Here is a 24,604-nt window from a genome sequence, read left to right on the forward strand (position 1 = left end):
AATAACAACCGGCTCTCCGCTCCGCGACCAGCGTCACACACCGACGGTAGACAGTCTGTCTCTCCTCGAAGTTGTAGACGTGTTCTCTGTAACGACTATATTATATAGATCGAGGCTATGTTGACAACATAACATGGCTTAAGCTCTCGGTATAAGCGTTATGACTAGATTAGCGAGGACCCTGTAGATTTCCTAAATCTTTTCCTGGGTCCTATTTACGAAACTCGGAGCTCTCCCACCGCTGCGAGGTCTTTCCTCTGAGCCACCCGACAATCCACTCTCACACGAGTCCGTCTGACAGACAGAGCCTGTTCCGGGTCGAGAGTCGCTCTGTTCCAGGGAGAGAGAGAGGTAGCCTAACCATGGACCGGGGCGGCTGTCAGATGAGTGGTGGAGGAGGAGGAGGCGGCGACGGCGACGGCGACGGTGCTGGACAAGGGATGATCACACTGGAAGACCTGGAGTCTTTTTCGGAAGAGCTGACGGATTCGGACATGGGGAGTCTGGGAGGAGGCGGGGGAAACACGGGCGAAGAAGACGACGAGAGACTGCTGCATTACTGGCAGGACGCCGCGAGGGGCCATCAAGTGGAGGTGCCTCAGGGTAAGAATAACCCTTCGAGATTGTGTATTGGCCATGCATGCCCATGTAAAGGCTGTTTGGACAATACAAACACGACAACGACAGTTTTGTTTTGACAACAAACACAGGCTGTGTGTTAAATTAAATAGCACACCGTAATCTTTATCACACTAATTACTTAATGGTTAATGGCGGTAATGAACTGTAAGCCTCTAGTCTACGTGTTTAGCTGCCACTATGCTCGAGCGCCACCTGGGGGGTATTCCATCAACGTCACTAAAGGAAAATCCAGGCTTATTTTTGATAAGTCTCGCGAGACTTAAATATAGAAGGTAAACAGAAACAGTACAACGTCATCAGAACCATTCTGCCTGGCTGTTGTTGTTGTATAGCCCAGCTATGAAACTGAGGCACAACAGCTCTCTGGTAATTATAGGCTATATCATAAATATGCAGATGTTAAACAATAAATCGGCCTGCCTGCCAGAGAGGACATTAAAACTTGAGTCACTCGAGAATTAAAACATCGTATCGCCTGAAGAGGATTTAGATTTGTATCACCGTAGCCATAGTGCATCTGACCCAGTGTCAGTGTGGACATCTGTTGGATAAATAACCTGAACACAGATCATCCATGGTTAGCAAAACTCCTCTCTTCAATAAGCACTATCAGGGATGAACAGGACACTTTAAATACGGTTAATAATTATTCATAGACACACACACACACTAGGGATGCTCCGATCTGGATTTTTGGGGCCGATACCGATCACCGATATTTTTCCTCAAGATCAACCGATACCGATACCGATACCGATTTTTTTAAAAATACATAACTGTAGGCCTACTGACTGGATAGCCTACATATTTTTTGCTTTTTAGACAAAAGTTTTGATCCATTAGGCACCAAGCAAACGCAGACCCATTTTTATGGCATAGTAAAAGTCTGGCCTATCACCCAGTTAGGGCCTGAAGCCCAAGTCAGTGATATGGCTGTATAAAAGACATCATAAACGTGGCCTTCATGGTTTACATACTGTTACATCCTCCTATGTTTTCTGTTCAGTTATCTGTCTTCCCCAGGGGAAAAAAAAAAAAAAAAAAAAAAAAAAAAAGATCGGTTTTTGCGATCGGCCATTTTTGCCGATCACCGATCGAGTCATTTGGAGTGAAATCGGCCGATTTAAATCGGTGGCCGATAAATCGGAGCATCCCTAACACACACATCTATCTTACTACGGTATGTACAACTGCTGTACACTTGACAGCAAGACTAAGTCATTGTTGACACTAGCGCGGGGGTACATGGTTGTTGTAGCTGACATAATGTGGAGGAACACTGGTGATATCGCTTCCCTGTGCCTCGTAAGCTTGGGGGAGGCTGGAGGGGGTAGATATCGGAGGACGGGCTCATTGTAATGCATGGAATGGAATAAGAGGTAATAGCGGAGGAAGAAGAAGAAGAAGAAGAGAATGCGTGAGAGAGAGAGTAGCAGAGGAAGAAGACAACAACATGGCTAGAGTATTGGGACAGATTGGTAACTACTTGTAGGCAGTGTGGTAATGTGGTTGGGATCAGGGGTCAGTACTGATAGGACAGGGTCAGGGCTGTAATGACATCATTAGAGAGGATACACTGGACCAGGCTACGGTAAACAAACGCGACTGCTACTGACGCATGCACAAATAATAGCGGTCATGAGTGCGGCTCTTTTCTGTTCATATTCTGTCATATTGTTATTACCGTCACTGTGGCTACAGCACCAAATGACCTCTACCTTTGTAAGAAAGTTTCTGAAGAAGCATTGGGCGTGGCTGGTTCTGGACTTGTATAACAAACGGACTAGATTTGAATAGAACAGATTTCCTTGACAGGGAGTTTGAGAACACAGTGATCTGCAACGCCCCCACCCTGGACTCCTTCAAATTAGCCCTCAAAACTGATCTGTTCTCCAAGGCCTTTGGCCCCTAGTCATTGTTTCAGTTTTGCTTTGTTTGTTTTCTGTTTTGTCTGTCCGATCATTCCCTTGTAAAGCATCCGTGGGCTTTTTGAAAGGCGCTATATAAATTAACATTATTATTATTATTATTATTAATACAGGCCTAGACCTTTTTTTCATTCTCGGGTACATTTTAGTTCAGCTACACTACACACAGTTGAGAACCTTTTAAGGGACTCCCTTTTTCCACTTGATTAACAACAATAAACACTAAACTGTGTCAAGGGGTAATTACTTAACTACTAAGCATCAACATAAACAAAGCCTTACTACCCAACTGTAAATCATGACCATCAATTCTAGAATAATACACAGAGTACATTGTTCTGCCTGTCATCACTGACAGCTTCAAGTCCCATATTAACAAGGTGACGAAAACATCATTCTTTCACCTTAGAAACATTGCTAAAGTAAGACCACTTATAAACCAAAAAGATGCTGAAAAACTGATTCATGCCTTTGTCTCAAGCCGGCTCGATTACTGTAACACACTTTTTACTGGCCTTCCTAAAAAAACGACTGCAAGACTTCAGCTCATTCAAAACTCTGCAGCTCGACTTCTAACTAGAACCAAGAGGAGAGAACACATTACTCCGGTCCTAGCTACTCTGCACTGGCTGCCAGTAACATGTAGGGTTGATTTTAAGGTCCTCCTCCTTATATACAAAGCCCTTAATGGGCGAGGCCCAAAGTACATAGCTAATTCCCTTGCCAATTATGCACCCTCAAGAACACTAAGATCATCTATCGCAGGTTTATTAGAGGTTCCCAGCAACAGTCAGAAGAAGATCGGGAGCGCAGCCTTTGCCAACTATGCCCCAAAGCTTTGGAACACATTACCTTTAGAGATCAGGGAAGCCAGCTCAATAAATATTTTTAAAAGAAAGCTAAAAACGCACTTCTTCAATATAGCCTTCAACTAGCTTATCTGCACCTGCCCACTGCTCATTTGTATTTTCTTTCACATCTTGTATTAACGTGTAATAGACCCGCCGAGGTCTAAGGAAGGGACAGTAGCTAAGTCCTGGATATTACGGGGTAACCAGACCTCAGGAAGGGACACTGTAGTCCTGGATATTAAGGGGTAACCAGACCTCAGGAAGGGACACCGTCCGGGATATTAAGGGGTAACCAGACCTCAGGAAGGGACACTGTAGTCCTGGATATTAAGGGGTAACCAGACCTCAGGAAGGGACACTGTAGTCCTGGATATTAAGGGGTAACCAGACCTCAGGAAGGGACACTCTAGTCCTGGATATTAAGGGGTAACCAGACCACAGGAAGGGACGGTGTCCTGGAGGTTGAAATTCCATGCGAACCGAGTGAGAAGTGTAGGTCATTGCGATTAGGGTAGCGTCCACGGCAGGACTGCAGTCCGGTGGAGGTCCTATATTGGCGTCCTATATTTGTCCTATATTGGCGTGCCTCCTCTCACAAGGGGCGCTACGTTGGAATTGTAAGGTTCTATCTCCATTTTAGTCAAAATTGAATTGACATTTTTTACATACCGTAATCTGATCCATTAGGTGTTTATTAATGTGTGGTGTTATTTTTAAAATGTTGACATTTTGAGTTACTAATTCATAAAATACAAAGGTTCCATCTCACAAAACGTAATGGAATGTAAAAACTTTGACGCTCAATATCTCTGAACTACCCTAAACGGAGATAGAACCTTATAATTCTAAACTCACGCAAAGCACATAGTGTGTAAGAAATGTAAATCTTTACCTTTTCTTTTGACTGTTTTCCCCTGCTTTTATATTAATTCTATGCTTGTATATGTTTTTATATTCACTTTATGTTCTTATTCCTGTTGTAAAGCACTTTGAGCTGCATTTCTTGTATGAAAGGTGCTATATAAATAAAGCTTTACTTACTTACTTACTTACTGTCCAGGACAATGAGAAGCATTTTTTTTTTTTCATTTCCTGGAGATTAAAGTCCTGCCTGAGGTTAAAATGAGTCATGAGGCAGAGCTGAGTGACCTAGTCCCCCTGTCCCCCCCCCCCCCCCCCCTGACCCATGTGAACAGTGACCAGATGTGGGAAGGAGAGACTAGCCCTAACTGGAGGTTTAGCACGGAGCTAGCCAACGGGATTCCTGACTGATTAGCTAACCAACTACTCTGTTCTGGGAGGGAAAACCAGTAATTCACTCATCTCTCTCTCTCTCTCACATACACACACACACCCTCAATACTTTTTTCAACGAAAAGGGGGGGAGGGGGGGGGTTATTTATAGCTAAATCGTATGGAGCTACAGTAGATGCAGTGCAAATCCGAAGATTACATTTAGCTACAGAGAAGGGAGCCAGGGAGCCAGACACCATCTGACTGGGACTGACTAACACTAGAATAAGAGGATTTAGTCAGTCATTTTGCAACCTTCATAATCCACAGAGAAATCTGTAATTCCTCCATTTTGAAACGCTCAAACTGCTACTGCTTGCAAACCTGATGACCTCCTCATCAGCTTCCTCACTTCCACTCAGCTTCTCTGGGTTGGTTAACGTAGGCCTAATACTCATCGAAACTAGTCGACTTTGTTTAATGTAGGAAGGTCCTCGTATCAGACAACACAATACATCAAAGCACCGTCACAAACAGAAAAAACATATGCTTTACCCATAAAACTGTGGGGTAAGGACTAGGTGAGGTGCCCAGCTGACCACACACCTGGTACCACGACCACACACCTGGCACCACGACCACACACCTGGCACGTACGCAACTTTAAACCATCTCAGCCCGTTTTATAAATAATGCTTACGTCCGTTTAGAAAAATGTGCTTACGTGAAAGTCAAAGATGACGTTCAAGTACTTTTTTTATAAATGAGGCCCCTGGTACCCCGACCACACACCTGGTACCACGACCGCACACCTGGTACCACGACCAGACATCAGGTACCACGACCAGACAGAGCCACTGGTCACAGGGTCCAAGTTATTTCTCTCTCATACACACTTTCTGAGCCCCTCCTCTCCCCCTGATCAATGATTTACAGTGTTGGCGATACTCCTCTCTCTCTCTCTCTCTCTCTCTCACTCACTCACTCACTCACTCACTCACTCACTCGCTCGCTCACTCACTCACTCACTCACTCACTCTCTCACACACACCATTTACCGAGTCGAGCCCAGTTGTTGCCTAGTGTCTAGTCACACAGAAAATGAATCTCAACAGAATGACATTCATATCAGCGACTGGTTCAACAGAATGACATTCATATCAGTGACTGGTTCACCGTAGTGATTTAATTAAATTATCACATTTAATTGGCAGGGTCATGATCACCAGACATACACCCTTTGTTTACTTCCAGCTCACTGATGCAAATGTTCTCTCTCTCTCTCTCTCTCTCTCTCTCTCTCTCTCTCTCTCTCTCAGACATGGCCGAGCCCATCCAACAGCTGACCTCCAACAACGCCGGGCGTAGCGACCGTGAGAAGATCCCCTTCACCCTCATCTCCCGCAAGGAGAAGGCAAGTCACCCTCCTCACTCTCTCCTCCTCCTCCTCCTCCTCACTCTCTCCTCCTCCTCCACCTCACTCTCTCCTCCTCCTCCTCACTCTCTCCTCCTCCTCACTCTCTCCTCCACCTCACTCTCTCCTCCTCCTCACTCTCTCCTCCTCCTCACTCTCTCCTCCACCTCACTCTCTCCTCCTCCTCACTCTCTCCTCCTCCTCACTCTCTCCTCCTCCTCACTCTCTCCTCCACCTCACTCTCTCCTCCTCCTCACTCTCTCCTCCTCCACCTTACTCTCCCCTCCTCCTCCTCACTCTCTCTCTCCTTGTGGTTTTTTCATATATTGATTTCTGTATTGAACTGTGTTGTATTTGTATGTGTTGTTTTGTTATTGCGTAAATAGGACAGGGTGTGCCTGCAGAAGAGGTCTTGACTTAGTGTGTTTCCCCTGTAGAAATAACGGTTAAATACACATTTATTTTTAAATTAAAAAGAGCGAGTTAGATAGTCATTCTTCGAGGGGGAAGACAGAAGCCATTTTCTACCAACATGAGGCCACTCAGTACATAATGAGATCCTCCTGCCTGTTTCTATACTTGTTGAGGTCTGAGGAGATGGTGGTCACATGGTGGGCAGACCGCAGAGCTCCAGTCCTGTCTGGAGGACTAGATCAGTCACTACATCTCAATCCAATATCCACATGGAACACACAAAGCATTAACCTTCATCAAACCTGTTGGTTAGTAGAAGAACCAGCCCTAAATTATCGTTTGTGTGTGTGCGCGCGCAGTGTGATGAGGTGCTGTATGAGAAGCGTCTGTACGAGAAGGCCAACTGGGCGTGCATCATGCTGCAGGAGGAGACCTACGAGCAGAGCATCTGCTACGGCTTCATGAGGCTCATGAGATACATCTGTCAACAGAACTCCACAGGTGAGACACAGGTACACCTGTCAGACATCCTCAGGTGAGACACAGGTACACCTGTCAGACATCCTCAGGTGAGATACAGGTACACCTGTCAGCAGATCTCCTCAGGTGAGACACAGGTACACCTGTCAGCAGAACTCCTCAGGTGAGACACAGATACACCTGTCAGAACTCCTCAGGTGAGACACGGGTACACCTGTCAGAACTCCTCAGGTGAGACACGGGTACACCTGTCAGAATTCCTCAAGTGAGGCCAGAGGAGCTATGCTATTACTATGCAACCTTATATTATTGTTATTGTATTTTTCTATTATTATTATTGCTGCATTGTGTTGTTGATTGTTGTGTTGTTGAGGAGGTGCTCAGTGTATCTAGTATATTCTGCACGTGACAAATAATAATAATAATAATATCCTGACTGTTCTTCTCTGCGTCCCGTGGTCAGGTGAGCAGCTGTGGCACAGGAGGTAGAGCCGCCGTCTAATGGCGGTTTGAGCCGCGGCTGGCCACATGTCGAAGTGTCCTAGGGCAAGACACTGAACCCCAAATTGCTCCCAGTGAGCGGGCCGGCGCCTTGCATGGTAGCTTGCCGCCATTGGTGTGTGAATGGGTGAATGAGAGGCCGTTGTAAAGCGCTTTGGATAAAGGCGCTATATAAGTGCAGTCCTTTACCATTCCATTAGGTGACTACCTCGGCATGACCATCCCCATCCTGACAGTGATCCGTACGGACCAGGACCACACAGTGTTGTCCCGGGGCGTGACGGTGGCCTACTACCTGCCCCTGCTCCACCAGGCCACGCCCCCCCGGCCTCAGGACCCAGACATCGTCATCGAGGCCTGGCCCGCCACCATGGTGTACGCCAGGTACTGGCAGGTCCAGACCTGGGCCATGACACACACTCACTCACACGCACACACTCACACACTCACACACGCACTCGCACGCACATACTCTCACACGCACTCTCACACGCACACGCACTCACACACGCACTCACTCACATACACACTCACTCACTCACTCACACTCACTTTACGTGACCTGTATAACAGTGGTCACGTCTAATTCATCCATTCTCTCGCTCTCTCTGTGTGTGTGTGTGTGTGTGTTGCGTGTGTGTTGCGTGTGTGTGCGCGTGTGCGTCCAGAGAGTTCCCGGGCGCCACCAACGAGGTGACCCTGCTCCAGGAGGTCACCTCCCTGGCCGCGCTGCTCCCCTCCCCGCCCACCTACGTCAACGACTCCTTCATCGTGGCGGGCTACACTAACCCCGCCCACCCCAACCGCAAGAACGAGATCTGGTTCATGGAGCGGATCTGAGCCAACCCTGACCTCTGACCTCCCCATGACCCAACCCTGACCCCCAGAGCCATGACCTGACACCTGACCTCCCCACCCATGACCTAACCCTGACCCTTGACCTCCCCACTCATGACCTACCCCTGATCTAGAAGTATGGTGGTTGTATTAGTAGCATTAGTAAGATAGAGTAGGTTACAGCTGACTAGCATTAGTAAGATAGGGAAGGTTAAAGCTGACCCTCTTACTTCTGAAAATGAAACGCAGAATACACAAAATACACAAAAGACGTGTACACTAGGGCTGCAACTAACGATTATTTTGATAATCGATTAATCTGCCGATTATTTTTTCGATTAATCTGATAAAAATGAAAAAAACTGATTTCTTTTGCAAATTTTATTTTATGTTTTCTAAATCAGCCAGGCCTGTACATGTGCAAAATGAATAAGTATTAATAAAAAATAAAAAATAATATAAATAAAAAAGGCTTCTACAAGCTACATCAAATAGGTTTAACAACAGGCCATGGACTATGGCGGTAGATTGTTTCAATAAAGTAGTTGAACTCTAGCTCAATACATGCATTGTTTTAGGTAATAACTTTGCTTAATGTAAAGGTCAGTAACCCAAAGGGCAATATAGGCTACAGACAAGACACTAATGTTTTTATATAACAGATATGCTCCAAAACAATGCAATGTGTCCTCTCACTCCATACAATAGGCTAGGCTACAGTCAGTGCCTCACTCTAACTCACGGGTAGCTTGGTAGGCTACCACTAGCTAGCCTTTAGCTTATCACCTCTGCTCTACCACTGACGTTAGCCAGCTAGCTAAATACATTTGTCATGCAATATTGAATTCATGAATGCGAGCAAACACTCACTGGCTATCGCATTACATTAGTCATTTAGCTGACGCTTCGCCAGAACTCACAAGTGCATCTCCTTACTAATACAAGTGACTATGAGCATACTCTGGTGCTGAAGGCATAGAATGCGAATTTAAATGTAGCCGCCGTGCCGGCTCCGCAAGACAGCGTGGCGTGCGTCAACAGGAAGTAGGTTTGTTATGGAACAAGACCCGACGAATCGATAATGGTATTCGTCGCCAACGAATTTCATTATCGATTTTATCGATTCGTTGTTGCAGCCCTAGTGTACACACACACACACACACACACAACCAACCAACCAACAAACAGCCTGAATGTATAAACAAGGGGAGGGGGGGAGAAACTGCATTACTTTAAACCAACAGTTGACAGACCACTACTGTATGGCAATCCTGTGTTCTGTGTGTTGCAGCCATCTCTTTGTGACAGTGTTTGTGAATGTACCTGCCACTGCAGACCAGACACAAACGCACACACACAACACTGTTCTTCGTTAAGTATGTTCTCTTTCAAAAATATTTTTTGGGTTTGTTTTTAAGCTCAGAGCATATTCCCACCACTGTCAGGATGGCTGAGTCACTACCTATCTTCCTCCTCCTCAGACCTCTCCACCCCTAACACCCTACATTACCACCCTTACCACCCCTAACACCCTACATTACCACCCCTAATATCCTACATTACCACCCCTAACACCCTACATTACCACCCCTAACACCCTACATTACCACCCCTAATATCCTACATTACCACCCCTAACACCCTACATTACCACCCCTAACACCCTACATTACCACCCCTAACGCCCTACATCACCACCCCTAACACCCTACATTACCACCCCTAACACCCTACATTACCACCCCCTAACACCCTACATTACCACCCCTAACACCCTACATTACCACCCCTAACACCCTACATTACCACCCCAACACCCTACATTACCACCCCTAACACCCTACATCACCACCCCAACACCCTACATCACCACCCCAACACCCTACCTCAACTGCCGATTGAACTTTTTTGTTAATTCACTTACATATACACTCACAAATATAACTTGTTGCAGGTTGCTTTGATAAAAGCATCAAATGTATAAGGCCAATTTAATGAAAATCTATCAAGCTCAAAGGAGCTTTTCTACCTTCACTATATTTTCTAATGAAACCAACAACTACAGGAGAATGAATTAAACAAAACAAAGTGATAATATGTATCATATTGTACTATAAAAATCTATTTTGTCAACTTAACTACACATACATAAGCCCTACATAGGAATATAAATGTATCATTCTTGTTTTGGAGGAGAATAGGCCTAACACTGAGTAACATGCTGTTAACACTAGAAGAGCCGTTATGGGGTCACAGTGACCCCTGTGAGTAAAAAAAAGTTATATCTTTGCACTCGATCAAATTTCAGGACCCTGCGCAGCCCTGGTATAGCTGGAATGTTCGGCCATCCTGCTTATACCTATCTTTGTGTTCTAAAGGAGTGTGTAGGTGCCCATGCTTCGACGGGGCGTGTTAGGGTTCGCGTACTTAGTTAGATTACTTCAGGAGGTCATCTTTCCAGTGGGTTAGGGTTGCACTCCCAGGACTGGAGCAGCCACCTGCCCAGAGTTGCCAGATGGGATTGACAATTTACAGCCTAACCAGTCTATAACTGCTAAATCCAGTAGCCCATCTGGCAACCCTGCACCTGACCAGCTCTCCTCAAAACAAGACTTCAACCGTTACAATTAAACTAGTCTGAATACAGTCGCCAGGCAACATCACAGCACGGTCCCCATTGATGAATGTTGTAGTGATGACACAAACTTTAAACTAACTGTTGTTGTTGTTACCGTGGTTACTTAGGATAACAGATATCTCTCTGCAGTTCTTTACACTTTAAACTTGGTTTGTCTTGAAGCCTGCTGGAATCAGAGCGTCTGTTACTAGCAGGGGTGCAAACTGCAAACTTGTCACCTTTTAGCCGTTTTGACCTCAAAACAGGTCAACAATTTTCATAAATGTTCTTTGTTTTCAGGCAAAAACGTTTTTACCTTTTTGGGCCATCACCAGTTTGCATCCCTGTACTAGACTGTACTATTACACGTCTGTATCAGGCTGGTTATTTGGGAACATCCAGTTTGAGCGTTTTACTTTCATGTTTTGTTTTTCTTTTGCCCTCTTTTTCCAGTGCTGTGTAAGTGTGTAAAAGTGCTAAAGAATGAAGTAAAGAAGGGAAGATGTGAAGTGTAATGAAAAGAGCGACTGTGGATTTCTGGATTTGTTGTTTTGTTAAAATGTTTCCTTTCTTATAAAGAATAAAGAACAAAGAAAATCTCTGTGGGTTGTTGTTCTGTTATCAAACAGGCTTTTGTTCAGCAAACACGGCTAATCAATTTAATCATCGAGGTCTTAAACGGCTTTATTTGCTCAACTTCAGTGCTGACGGTGAAGAAAGTTGCCCAAATTGTCAACATTCCAACTTCATTTTGTAGTCAATCAAAGTATTGTTGCTAGCTTAACACCACATAAAAAAAGTGCCACTCTAGGTGGTGAGTGTTCTAGGGGGTGAGTGTTCTGGGTGTTGAGTGTTCTGCAGTTGAATGAGTTAATCAGGTGTGAGTCATAGCTGACAGGTTCCAGAATAAATCTCACCTCAATGAATGTGTCTTAATGCCAGTCAGCCTCTGCACTGTTCCCATGACTACAGAGACTACCTCCTCCTACAGTCCTTCAATAACTGAGCCGCTTCACACAGTTACTTACACAAGCAACACACAGCAGGGGAGGCTGGGGGAGGTAGAACATACTGGTGTCTACGGGGAGGCTGGAGGCTGGGGGAGGTAGAACATACCGGTACTGGTGTCTACAGGGAGGCTGGGGGAGGTAGAACATACTGGTGTCTACAGGGAGGCTGGAGGAGGTAGAACATACTGGTGTCTACAGGGAGGCTGGGGGAGGTGGAAATCGGAGGACAGGCTCATTGTAATGCATGGAATGGAATCAGGAATGGTATCAAACAAACAAGCAACGCACACAGTAGCGTATAGTGAAACGTATACCCAGTCCTATGAGAGAGCACAGAGACTCACTCATGTATACTGATATCACACAGCACACCCTAGAGGGCAGCTTTTGTATGACATCATTAGAAGTCATCCATCATTAAATCAGAACTAACTGGACCAGGGGGCCATTCCACTAAAGGTGGATCAGTATAGCGGCGGTATAAATAAATGCGGCGCTCAGGCAACTCGAGATTGGAATTCAAGCCTCAGGTGATTCCTCGAACGAGGATCAGCCTTGTGTCATCAGTGTTCACAGAAGACAGGCTTACAAATCTTCGATATGGGCGCGTGCACGCAGACATAAAGAGCCCAGAAGAGTCGATCTGTCGAAATGAAGATACTCCACTCTGCAGGCAGCATTCCCGAATTATTGATCTTTATGAAGACGGAAAAATAAGATGTAAAATAGTGCAATACTGCCACAATTAACAAGGCGAGGGAAATGGTTTGGCAAGAAATTGCTGACCGATTAAATGCGTAGGTCATACTAGCCCCAGTTATTGTTATATGTTCATATTTTAATAAATGAATATTACTACTGTGGTGATATCAGCAGCAGGCTACAAACCGTCATATCGCCACAATGGCCTAGTGGTATCGACTGCTGCCACTGGTTTTATTCATCATTTTTAGACGTGGTTCGAATCCCTCTTCAGACGCACTTTTTACTGCATTTCGTTGTCTGAATCTAATCTAAAATCTCATCTAAAAAAGTATGTAGGCTATAAAATTATGGTGCAGGCTAATTTACAAGAACTGACACGATTACAATGGTGTTTGAAGCCTTTGCATGAAGGCTTCGGTTAAATGTAAAAAAATAAATAAATAATTACTTAAAGTCTCGAACTCGCAACCTTTGGGACTCCAGACGGCTGCCTTAACCACTACACCAACCAGACAGCTGTGATAACAGCAATGCAAGTTGATAGACATACCTATTCATTTTATTTTATTTTTTACACTTTTTAATTTATGTATTCATCGATCTATCTATCTATCTATCTATCTATCACACTTTCAAAATATCTAGTTATCTATCGATCGATCACACATTCAAATTATCAAATTATCTATCTATCACACAGTCAAACTATCTAATCTATCTATCTTGTGTGAAGTGGGAACTAATATTTCCTAAAAGACACATGAGGAACTGTCGTTCGGGGTTTAGTTTCCGCCCGTGAGCCTTTTTTGACGCGCGTCTTACCATAGCCTGTGTTTTAGCCTGGTCGTGAGCAGGCTAATTATATCTGACTCAGAAGGAGCTCAACCAAGCAGCGAATTATTTGAGCCACATTGATGGCACCGAACGCAAGCTAACATTTTCGAGGCTTAGAACTTTATCGAGCTTCGTGGAATACCCCCCAGTACCACACTGGGAGAGTGTTTCCATTACAAAGGCAAAGAACAACAGGGAAAGAACTCAAGAGCTTATGGTTGGGACAGTGACACGTTTCTACCACATGATGGCAGCAGAGCACCAAAACAAATGTCACATGACCAGGGTCACATGGTAAGCAGACTCAGAGGTGGGAAGTTTAACCTAGAGGTGCCATGTGTAGAAAGGCTCCAGTGGAGTCACTCATACATCAAAGCTGTCCACGGACCCACATCAAATACATCATGTTACAGCCAGTCAACAGAGAACCCTGAGTCTAATAATAATAACAATAATAATAATACATTAGACTTATATAGCGCTTTTCTAGACTCTCAAAGACGCATTACAAACTGAAAAGATTGAGTAGTAATAATAAAAAGAACCAAAAAGAAATACAAGAACGTATAGGGGACTAATTCAATCTACACCTAGATTTCGGGCGGAGAAGCGGCGAACAAGCAACGCCAGCGTCCTCTCTCAACCCGCATTTTTTTTAAAAGTGATGATAAAGTCATGTATGAGTCTACAATAAATCAACAAAACGGTGCATCAAAAGGTTCACGCTTCATCAGGCTGCTCTTAAGCCTGGAACACACCGGACGCCCTCCAGTCACCAGATCACATCCACCAGCTCCCTCCTGGGGTGGGGATGGAACCAGCGACCTACCGATGGGCTGGCCGGCCTCTCTAACCTCTGACCTCTAGGCTACCTGCTGGATGTGGGCCTACAGTGTTGTGTGACCAGGTGGTCTGGCGTTCCTACCTGGAGGTAGCGGGCCTGGTAGCCGGACAGGGACTCTCCCAGGGGAACCACCGCCTTCTCCAGGCTGCGCTGGTGGCAGTGGGCCTGGATGTCTGGGCTCTCCTCGCACCTCAGCTCCAGGTGAGAGATCAGCAGGTTGGATATCACCTGCTGTACTGCCTGGGAGAGAGGGAGGGAGGGAGAAAGAAGTGGAGTAAGAGTGAGAGAAAGAGGATGGGTGTTAAAGCTGCCAGGATTATAGAGGAGGACATATAACTATATTTCTAAGCAGTTTGGGTCAGACATGACATAACTGTCTATATAATAATAATAATTTTTAAAAAAAAGTCTAGGTTTAGATGGTGATAGAAGTAGATTTTTCTATCACAGAGACTGCCAATGGGCCTGAGCTGGATTATTCTTCCTGCTACGACTGGTGGATTGATGATTCACTTGCTTAGTCAAATGTATTGAGTGTAAGTCGCTTTGGATTGGAATAAGGCGTCTGCTAAATGCCAAAAATGTAAATGTAAACTCTGTATGAAACGTCTGAACTCACCAACTGCCGAAGAGTTCCGGGAACACTCACCACCTAGAGTGCCAAGTGTTCTATGTGGTATTTACCTAGCAACTATACTCTGATTGGCTACAAAATTAAGCATCATCATTCACGATTCTCCTCTAGAGACACAGACAGAGACCCTGCTCCTCTAGAGACACAGACAGACAGACACAGACTGCTCACCTTGTGGTCGCCCCCTGGCGTGGCGCTGAGGGCCAGGACACGGAACTGTTGAGTCTGACCAACCAGCTGCCTGACCACCTGAGGACACACACACACACACACACACAGAAATGATTTAACTGCCGACTATTGAATGATCATGGTGATCATGAATGTACATCTGAAACAAACTTGGTGTGAACTTTGTTCCAGCCCAGCGCCAAGCACACCAGCTAGCGAAAGACTCAGAGCAAGGCCTGATCTATACACACACACACACACACACACACACACACACACACACACACACACACAGGTGCTGTCCAGTACACACCTGGCAGTAGGCATGATTCCCAGAGGCCTTGTGCGCCTCGTCGATCACCACACACTTGATCATATGGGCAGGACACGCCTCCCTGGACAGGTCGTTGACCAGAACCTGGGGCGTCAGGAAGAACACCCGCCTGGACCGCCACAGCTCCCGCCGCTGCTGCGCCCCCGTCTTGCCTGGGGGAACAGGGAAGGAAGGAACTGGTCAACACCTCAGACATTTACATTTTTTTCATTTGACATTTAGCAGACGCCTTATTCTAAAGCGACTTACAATCAATGCATTTGAATCCTAAGCAAGTGAATCATCAATCCACCAGTCGTATCAGGAAGAGTAATCCAGCTCAGGCCTGGGGCCATTGATAGAAGGAAAAACCTTCTTCTAAACCTAGTTTTTAAATTATTATTATTTATTTATTTTATATTTAGACACTGGAGAAACAGAGAAACAGTACAAGGGGGGCAATAGAAGTTTTTAGGGACACAGTAGAGGGGGAAAGCGGGTGTCTTCAGGAGAATCACTTGTGGCCAAAGACTAACCCCCAACCTCCTCAGACTGCTGAGGGGAGGGAAGGAAGGAATGGGGGAAGAATGGGAAGAAGGGATGGATGCATAATAAGTATTTGGCCACAAGTGATTCTCGTGAGGTAACTTGCAACGTGTGTGTGTGTACGTGTGTGTGTACGTGTGTGTGTGTGTGTGTGTGTGTGTGTGTGTGTGTGTCTCAACCTACCTGTCAACTCCGCCATGTGTGTCTGTGGAATCCCCATCACCTTGTAACACGCCTCTATCTGCTGTGCCACCAGAGGTTTGGTCGGAGCCATGAAGACTATCTTCCCTGACGGATACCAGCGGTAGAAGTTGTACATGACCACCGCGGCGATGAACGTCTTGCCGAGGCCCGTGGGGAGACATACCAGCGTGTTCTGGAACAAAGCGGCCTCGGAGATCTTCAGCTGGTAGTCCCTGAGCGGGTAGTTAGTGGGATAGATCCACACCTTCGCCGAGGAGCTGTCAAACCCGGGGAAGTCCTGGTCATAGGTCCCACCTGACTGCGTCGGCGTCGGGCTGATGCTCTCGATAGCTAGGGGGTGTTGATCAAAGTGTGCATCAATCTGCAGAGACTGTTCAGCTTCATAAACAGCCACTAGCATTAGGTCATCATCTTCTTCTTCATCCACAGCAGTAGCCGTAGTATCTCTCCTCTCGGACCCCTGGCCGATGGCCCCCCACAGCGAGTTGCGGGGCTGCGGCAGAGTGATGTCATTCCTCCGCTGCTGAGGCTGGGCTGTCCCGGTCCCGGTCCTGGTAGTGGTATATGGGGTTGTTTTACGGCGTCCAGCAGCTGTCTTCTTTCCAACATGACTCTTAGTCTTACCTTGACTAGCCACATTCGGAGGGGCTACTGCTGCACCCCACGTCTGGAACAGTGTCCGTTGGTTGACACCACTCATGTTGACCTAGTCCATGTGGAGACAAAGTAACATTTCGGCTTTTTTTTTAATGCATTACGAAACCAAAGCTGTCCTTCCGGATATGATGATTGATTTCAAAATAAAACGGTAACGACATTGAAATATTCCACCGAGTATTTTTGGAAGAACGAGTTTTCTTTTATTTAGCTAACATTACTCTTTCCAACATTACTCTTACCTTGACTACCATGTTTGTTTCTGGCGTTCGCTGAGATAGCTCAACTGTTGTTGTTGTTTTTTTAAAGCAGGTTTCAGACCTTTTCTGGCAGTTTCGTTGACGAATTTGACACGACGAAGGACTTTTATTTTCAGGTTGTGACACCGGAAAAGAACAAAAACTTTTGTAACGACTTTTGCCGTTAACGTTGCCATAGCAATGGAGGGACGCAGTTGGCAAGTTACATGTCTACGTTTTCAGGTACATTACCTAGCAACTGAACAAGTAGTAACGAACTAACTATGTATCTGATTGATCAAAAACATTCACATGGTTCTCTTCATATGAATGGGTTTCTATATACCTATATACCATATTGCTAACTTGCTAGTTTGCTACCGATAGACAGCCAGATTGAGCTAATAGAAGCTATAGCTAGCTAGCAGGCTAACAGCAATAACATTACCTCCATTGTAGTCCTTGGGCCAAACCATTTTTCATTACCAAATTCTGGGCAAATCCTAGATGTGATTTTCTTATTCCTATACATCCCTAGATTATGTTTTGATATGATAGACCTTTTGGTTTGGGAGCTTATTAGTAGTTATCACCTCGTAAAGGTACGGAGTGCTTTTTTCAAAACCGGAGTTTTGCCTAGAAAAGTCCACTGCCATATATTGCTCCCCTTCGTATGATTCGCGCATAGCTGTGGTGTGATTGTGATAGAGACATGAGCCCTTTCATGTTCTTTTGCGCCTGAGTCTCCTAAACACGTAGAGACCAACCCCGAGTCGATCAATGATTCCTACGATGAGCTATGGTAACTTTCCCGCACCTACCCCCTACCGGTGAATGCCTAATTTTTTGCGATTTTCCGGAGGTATTGTGCGGTAGGTGCGGGAGAGTTACCATAGCTCAGCGTAGGAAGCTCTGATCGACTCGGGGTTGGTCTCTACTAGTTCAGGAGACCCAGGCGCATAAAGAACATCTGGCTCATGTCTCTATCACAAGCACAGCCCGAGCTACGTGCGACTCACGCGAAGGGGAGCAGAATATTGCAGGGGACTTTTTGATGGGTAAAACATTTTACCTAATAGATATCACCATGAAACTTCCCCAGTTGATTACTTACATTGAAACAATAATTTTGTGTATTACAAGTTTTCAGAAATGTTCTGTTTAAATATGCAAATGATGCATTATCTACTTAAAATATGAGTTAATTTGCATATCTTTAAAGAACATTTGGACCACAGATTGGATAAAGACAGTAATGAATTACTATACATCCCTAGATTATTATTTGATGTGATAGACCTTGTTGGACCTTGTTGTTGGTAGTTTAATACCTTATCCCCTCTTAAAGTATGGACTGCTGTCATTTAAAATGTGTGTTAGCCTACGTTCTGTACGGGAGTGGACCCGAATGCAGGACACTGAGGCGGAGGCAGATGAAAGGTCAAACCCATGGACAGTTACATTTATTTAGCCCACAAGGCAGTGAAAGCTGTAGGTGTATGGAGTCTGGTGGTAGGTGTGGTCCAAAATTGGGAGATGTTTTCTGATTTCTGCCGCCCTCAACAAAGTTCTCCATGAGTCCAGGTTTTGGGGTGACACCAGGTTTGAGTTGGAGTCATCATCAGAGCAGTGGATGATGCTGTCCATGATCAGAGCAGTGGATGATGCTGTCCATGATCAGAGCAGTGGATGATGCTGTCCATGATCAGAGCAGTGGATGATGCTGTCCATCATCAGAGCAGTGGATGATGCTGTCCATGATCAGAGCAGTGGATGATGCTGTCCATCATCAGAGCAGTGGATGATGCTGTCCATGATCAGAGCAGTGGATGATGCTGTCCATGATCAGAGCAGTGGATGATGCTGTCCATGATCAGAGCAGTGGATGATGCTGTCCATGATCAGAGCAGTGGATGATGCTGTCCATGCCGCTTTCTTGGCAGGTTGCTGCTGCATTCACCTGAAGTTGGATCCATCATTAGACTTACACTTACTGCTGATGATGTGGGTCTCTGAAATAGAGGAATACATCTAGTTTGACATTAAATTACCAACCTTATTCTAAACTAAAATATTGTCAGGGTGCAGTAATTGGGGCAGATCTCATTACAACTTGGGGCTACAAACAAGGAATCTTCTGTAAATTTAATGTAAATTAAGTTACATTAATATTACTACAATATAAAACCCTGTCTCAAGCCTGGGTACACAACAGGCTACTTTGCTAGTTTAGCTAGCTAACTAAAGTGTTATTAACTATAAATAATAATAATAATGCATTTTATTTGTATTGCACTTTTCATTTAAAAGAATCTCAGAGTGCTACAGAGTAAAAAAAACAAAAACATAATAAGTTAAAAACATAGTAAAAAAACACAAAATAAATCACAAGAATGAACACAGTTCAACAGTCAAAGGCCTGTCTTAAAAGAGTCCAGGCTCTGTACTGCCCTTAGCTGGCTAGGAAGGCTGTTCCACAGGCTCTGTACTGCCCTTAGCTGGCTAGGAAGGCTGTTCCACAGGCTCTGTACTGCCCTTAGCTGGCTAGGAAGGCTGTTCCACAGGCTCTGTACTGCCCTTAGCTGGCTAGGAAGGCTGTTCCACAGGCTCTGTACTGCCCTTAGCTGGCTAGGAAGGCTGTTGCACAGGCTCTGTACTGCCTTTAGCTGGCTAGGAAGGCTGTTCCACAGGCACGGCGCAGCCGAACAGAAGGCTCGGTCCCCCATGGTGCGGAGCCTGGTATTGGGGACCTGGAGGAGCAAACTGTTTGAAGACCTGAGGGTGCGGGTGGAGGTTTGTGGAGTGATGAGTTCTTGTAGATAGGGAGGTGCGTGTCCGTTGATGCATTTGTGGGTGAGAAGAAGGACTTTGTAGTCAACCCTGAATGAGACGGGGAGCCAGTGTAGTGAGTGTAGAACGGGGGTTATGTGCTTGTATTTGTGGACTCTCATCAGGATCCTGGCAGCTCTGTTCTGGATGTATGGCAGCTTCTGTATGCTTTTGCCAGGAATCCCGATGAAGAGCGGATTGCAGTAGTCAAAGGCATGGACAAGTTCTCTGCATCTGACAGGGTTAGAGTGGGACGGAGTTTGGAAATATTTCTGAGATGATAGAAGGAGGTTTTGCACAGGTGTTGTATATGGTCACTGAAGGTCAGGTGAGGGTCAAACCTAACCCCCAGATTTGAGACTGAGGAGGAGAAGGGGATGACTTGACCCTCGAAGGTGAGCTGTGATATGGGCGAAGACTGAACCTGGTGTGGGGTGCCAACAAGACGAGCTTCGGATTTGTTACTGTTTAACTGAAGGAAGTTGTTGTTCATCCATGCCTTTATCTCCTCAAGACAGTTGGTGAGACATGACATGGCTGCAGAGGGGCTTGGGGCAGTTTTAATGTAGAGCTGTGTGTCATCAGAATAACAATGGAAAGACATCCCATATCTGGTGATGACACGACCGAGGGGGAGCATGTAGGTGATGAAGAGGATTGGGCCGAGAACCGACCCCTGTGGAACACCACAGGTAACAGGGAGAAGTCTGGACCTGCATCCACCCAGTGAGACGTATTCAGTCCTGCCAGAGAGATAGGACTGAAACCACTTCAGTGCAGAGTCTGAGAGTCCAATGGTGGTGTGGAGGCGCTCTAGGAGGATAGTGTGATCCACCATGTCAAATGCTGCTGTCAGGTCCAGGAGGATGTCATCAGCAGTTCATTCGTCACCCTTAGCATAGCCGTTTCTGTACTGTGGGCTGAGCGAAAGCCTGACTGAAATCTTTCAAACAGGTTGTTGTGTTTGAGGTGATCCTGGAGTTGGGAAGCAACTTCCTTCACTAGCACCTTGGACAGGAAGGCAAGGTTGGCGTATGACTTGAGCAGAGCAGTGGGAATGGGGTCCGGGGCGCAAGTGCATGATTTCATTCCTCTAAGGATTTCCATAATGTGGCTCTGTTGAACCTCTGTGAAACATGGGAGAGATGGCAAACTCCCAGGCGAGGGGTTGGTAGCAGAGGGAGACAGAGAGGAAGAGCTGGGCATCAGAGAGCGAATGTTGTTGACCTTGGATCTGAAAAAGTCAATGAAGCTGTTACATCGCTGCTCTGTAGCCTCAGTAGTGGGAGATGGTTGTGGCTTCAGGAGATGATTTATGGTGGAAAAAACTAGCTAGCTAGTTATAATAATAATAATAATAATAATAATAACTTGCATTTATATAGCACCTTTCAGGGAACCCAAGGTCGCTTAGTTATCTAACCAGCTAGATATACATTACCACTAACTCTAAACTAGCTTGCTAGCTAAAGTTACCTGAGGTAACTTACCTCTAAATATGGATCTGGCTGGGGCTAAGTTAATTTATTTGAGGAGGTAAACACACACTTTATTTGTTTTAAGCACTTTGAACAAATTACTTACCAACAAGGCATCTGCCTATGGTCCTAGCGGTCACCAGCAACTAGACTCACTCACTGAACATGTAACTACAGAGATATGTGAAACCTGGACATAAACAAAACCTTCCAAAAGGGTTTAGGCAAGGCAAGTTTATTTGTATCGCACATTTCATACGACAAGGACAATTCAAAGTGCTTTACGTACATTATATAAACACCATACAGTAAGAGGAGTATAGTAAGATTTTTATTTTATTTTATGTTATGCTATGTATTGTATGTTTTATTATCCATATTCTAAAGGCTTGCTTAGATTAGTTTTAGATCTTTTTTTACTGATTAGATTTCTATTCTGGAAAGTTATGGAAATATTCTAAGTAGATCATGTATCATTTGTATATTTAAACATACAAATTCAGAAAACAATAAATGTACCCATCCATGGGTTTGACCTTTCATCTGACTCCGCCTCAGTGTCCTGCATTCGGGTCCACAAGTCCCCTGCCATATTCTGCTCCCCTTCGTGTCAGTCGCGCATAGCTCGGGCTGTGCTTGTGATAGAGACATGAGCCAGATGTCCTTTATGCGCCTGGGTCTCCTGAACACGTAGAGATCAACCCCGAGTCGATCAGAGCTTCCTACGCTATGGTAACTTTCCCGCACGACACGAATGTCTCTATCACAACCACAGCACAGCTAGGCGCGAATCATACGAAGGGGAGGAATATATGGCAGGGGACTTTTCTAGGCAAAACTCCGGTTTTGAAAAAAGCACTCCGTACCTTTACGAGGTGATAACTACTAATAAGCTGCCAAACCAAAAGGTCTATCATATCAAAACATAATCTAGGGATGTATAGGAATAAGAAAATCACATCTAGGATTTGCCCAGAATTTGGTAATGAAATGTTCAATTTGGGGGTTTGGCCCAAGGACTATTGACGCTGTTCTGTCTGTCTGTCTCTCTGTCTGTCTGTCTGTCTGTCTGTCTGTCTGTCTGTCTGTCTGTCTGTGTCACAGGCACACGCGCGTGGATACCTGGTGAGAAAGGAGGTTCGCAGTGTCCGGTCGGAGTTTGAAGACATTGTCAGAGACATCGATGGGGACCTGAACCATCTAGACTGGAGGGGACACATCATTCCTATCCCTCACTTTAAAGACATTGTAAGCAGCACGTTAATTTCTTTACATTTACATTACATTTATGGCATTTAGCAGACGCCTTATTCGAAAGCGACTTACAATCAATACATTTGACTAAGTAAGTAACGAATGAATGGTCTTTATTGTCATTAATACAGTACAGGTACCATACAACGACATTTGGGAGGGGGGGCTCCCCTGGTGCTAGGATTTTTTTTAACTAAAAACAAGAAGGGAAAAGAGCTGGTTTACATAAATAAAGGCTATATACACTATCCACTATAGTGGAAATGTTAGAATAGGTATAGCATAGAGTACAGCACAGTGTTTTATTTGTATAGTATAGTATAGTGGATAGTGTACATAGCCTTTATTTATGTAAACCAGCTCTTTTCCCTTGTTTTTAGTTTTTTTTTCCTAGCACCAGGGGAGCCCCATCTCCCAAATTTCGTTGTTTGGTACCTGTACTATATCAATGACAATAAAGACCATTCATTCATTCATTCACTATACTATACTACTATACTATACAAATAAAACACTGTGCTGTACTCTATGCTATGCTATACATATCCTAACATTTCCTATCTCTGAACCTTATGTACACGAGGGATGTCATATTGCACATAGTATTATTGCACATTCATTTAAAGTGTCGCAGTTTGCAGGTTTGAAATGTTCACAGTTGTGTTTCAGTATTGCACTTGATTACAATCTAAGTTAATCATCTATCCACCAGTCATACCAGGAGAAGTAATCTATGTCCACCCAGGCCTTTCATTGTGTTATATGTACACGCATTTCTCTGAAGACTGTAATAAGCCCATCTCATCATTTCTGAACATAGTGTCCAGCTAACCGACAGATCTTATCTTATTCCATTCTCTTCTATGCAGGATGGCCATACATTTAACAGCTGTGCCAAGAAGCATTTGAAAGCAGGACCACACAGTGAATCCCACAGTCTGCAACAACAACAGTCAGGGGCTGTGACACATCATGGCCTGTCAGAGAGGACAGAGCCACCAGAGAGAGATGACTCCCACAGGCGGGTGTCCCTCTCCAGCCCACCAGGAGGCGACAGAGAGACAGGTAGCCGCCACAGTGAGGGGGCTGTGATGGAGAGCACGGACACAACTACAGTCTGGAGCAGTTTGGGATTTGATACAAGCTGCAGTCACTTTCAGAAAGGCAACGAGAGTGTGTGTGTGTGTGTGTGTGTGTGTGTGTGTGTGTGTGTATGTGTTGTGTGCAGGGTTCCCACGGGTCCTTGAAATCCTTGAAAGTTTGTGAATTTGAGAAAAGAAAATCAAGGTCTTAAACGTTTTTGAAAATAGACATGGGTCATTGAAAGTGCTTGAATTCCTGTCTCTCTCTCTAAATATATATATATATATATATATATATATATATATATATATATTAAAAACATGTTTTACTTAGCTCCTCCTCTCTGTATTGCTTAACTTTACACATATTTCACAATATATTGTTTTGCTGTGCTGTGGTAGAGAAGGCAAGAGACCATCTAGTGTTCACACATTCAAGGCTCACTTTTTAATTGTTGTCTGTGAGCGGATAGTTCCTATTACATAAATTCTCATCTAGATCTGTCTCAAACTATGCCGTGTTGGGTCCTTGAATTCGAGGGAATTGAGTCTAGAAAGTCCTTGAAAGGTGCTTGAATTTGATGTTTCAGAAGGTGTGGGAACCCTGGTGTGTCCTGTGTGTGAGAACAGGCTCCCCTGACCAGGCGTGTCTCTCCCTCCCTGTAGCATGCCTGTCGATTCTTGTCTGTCTCTGATTGCGTTCCCCGCCTTCTCCCAGGTCGCCAGAGGTGCTGTCTGGCCCCGGACGTCCCCCAGACTCCCCAGGACACCCCCCAGGCCCAGGACACCCCCCAGAGCTCTCAGGACACCCCCCAGAGCCCCAAGGACACCCCCCAGGCCCAGGAGAGCCCCCAGGCCCTGAGGCTGCACAGGAACACTCTGGCCAT

The 24,604-nt window shown here is 45.1% G+C and overlaps 2 protein-coding genes across 2 annotated transcripts in view; one reads left to right on the plus strand and one right to left on the minus strand.

The window, feature by feature from the left end:
* The window catches only part of fancm (FA complementation group M), a gene marked incomplete at both ends in the record, with an annotated part of 49,149 nt that extends 32,271 nt beyond the window's left edge, over positions 1–16,878 (minus strand). Inside the window, 4 exons of the mRNA XM_080546810.1 lie at positions 14,392–14,550; positions 15,116–15,193; positions 15,429–15,601; positions 16,158–16,878. Coding sequence (XP_080402936.1) covers positions 14,392–14,550; positions 15,116–15,193; positions 15,429–15,601; positions 16,158–16,878 — 1,131 coding nt within the window. The remainder of the gene's footprint in view (positions 1–14,391; positions 14,551–15,115; positions 15,194–15,428; positions 15,602–16,157) is intronic.
* On the plus strand, positions 363–8,303 carry soul3 (heme-binding protein soul3; the record flags this gene model as incomplete). The annotated part of the gene is made up of 5 exons (XM_080546917.1): positions 363–603; positions 5,974–6,068; positions 6,842–6,983; positions 7,664–7,847; positions 8,132–8,303. 5 exons carry the CDS (start codon positions 363–365, stop codon positions 8,301–8,303), a joined length of 834 nt encoding a protein of 277 aa, XP_080403043.1.
* Positions 16,879–24,604: the final 7,726 nt, after the last annotated feature.

Source organism: Nansenia antarctica (assembly GCF_963989245.1).
Source record: "Nansenia antarctica genome assembly, chromosome: 1".
Lineage (NCBI taxonomy): Eukaryota > Metazoa > Chordata > Actinopteri > Argentiniformes > Microstomatidae > Nansenia > Nansenia antarctica.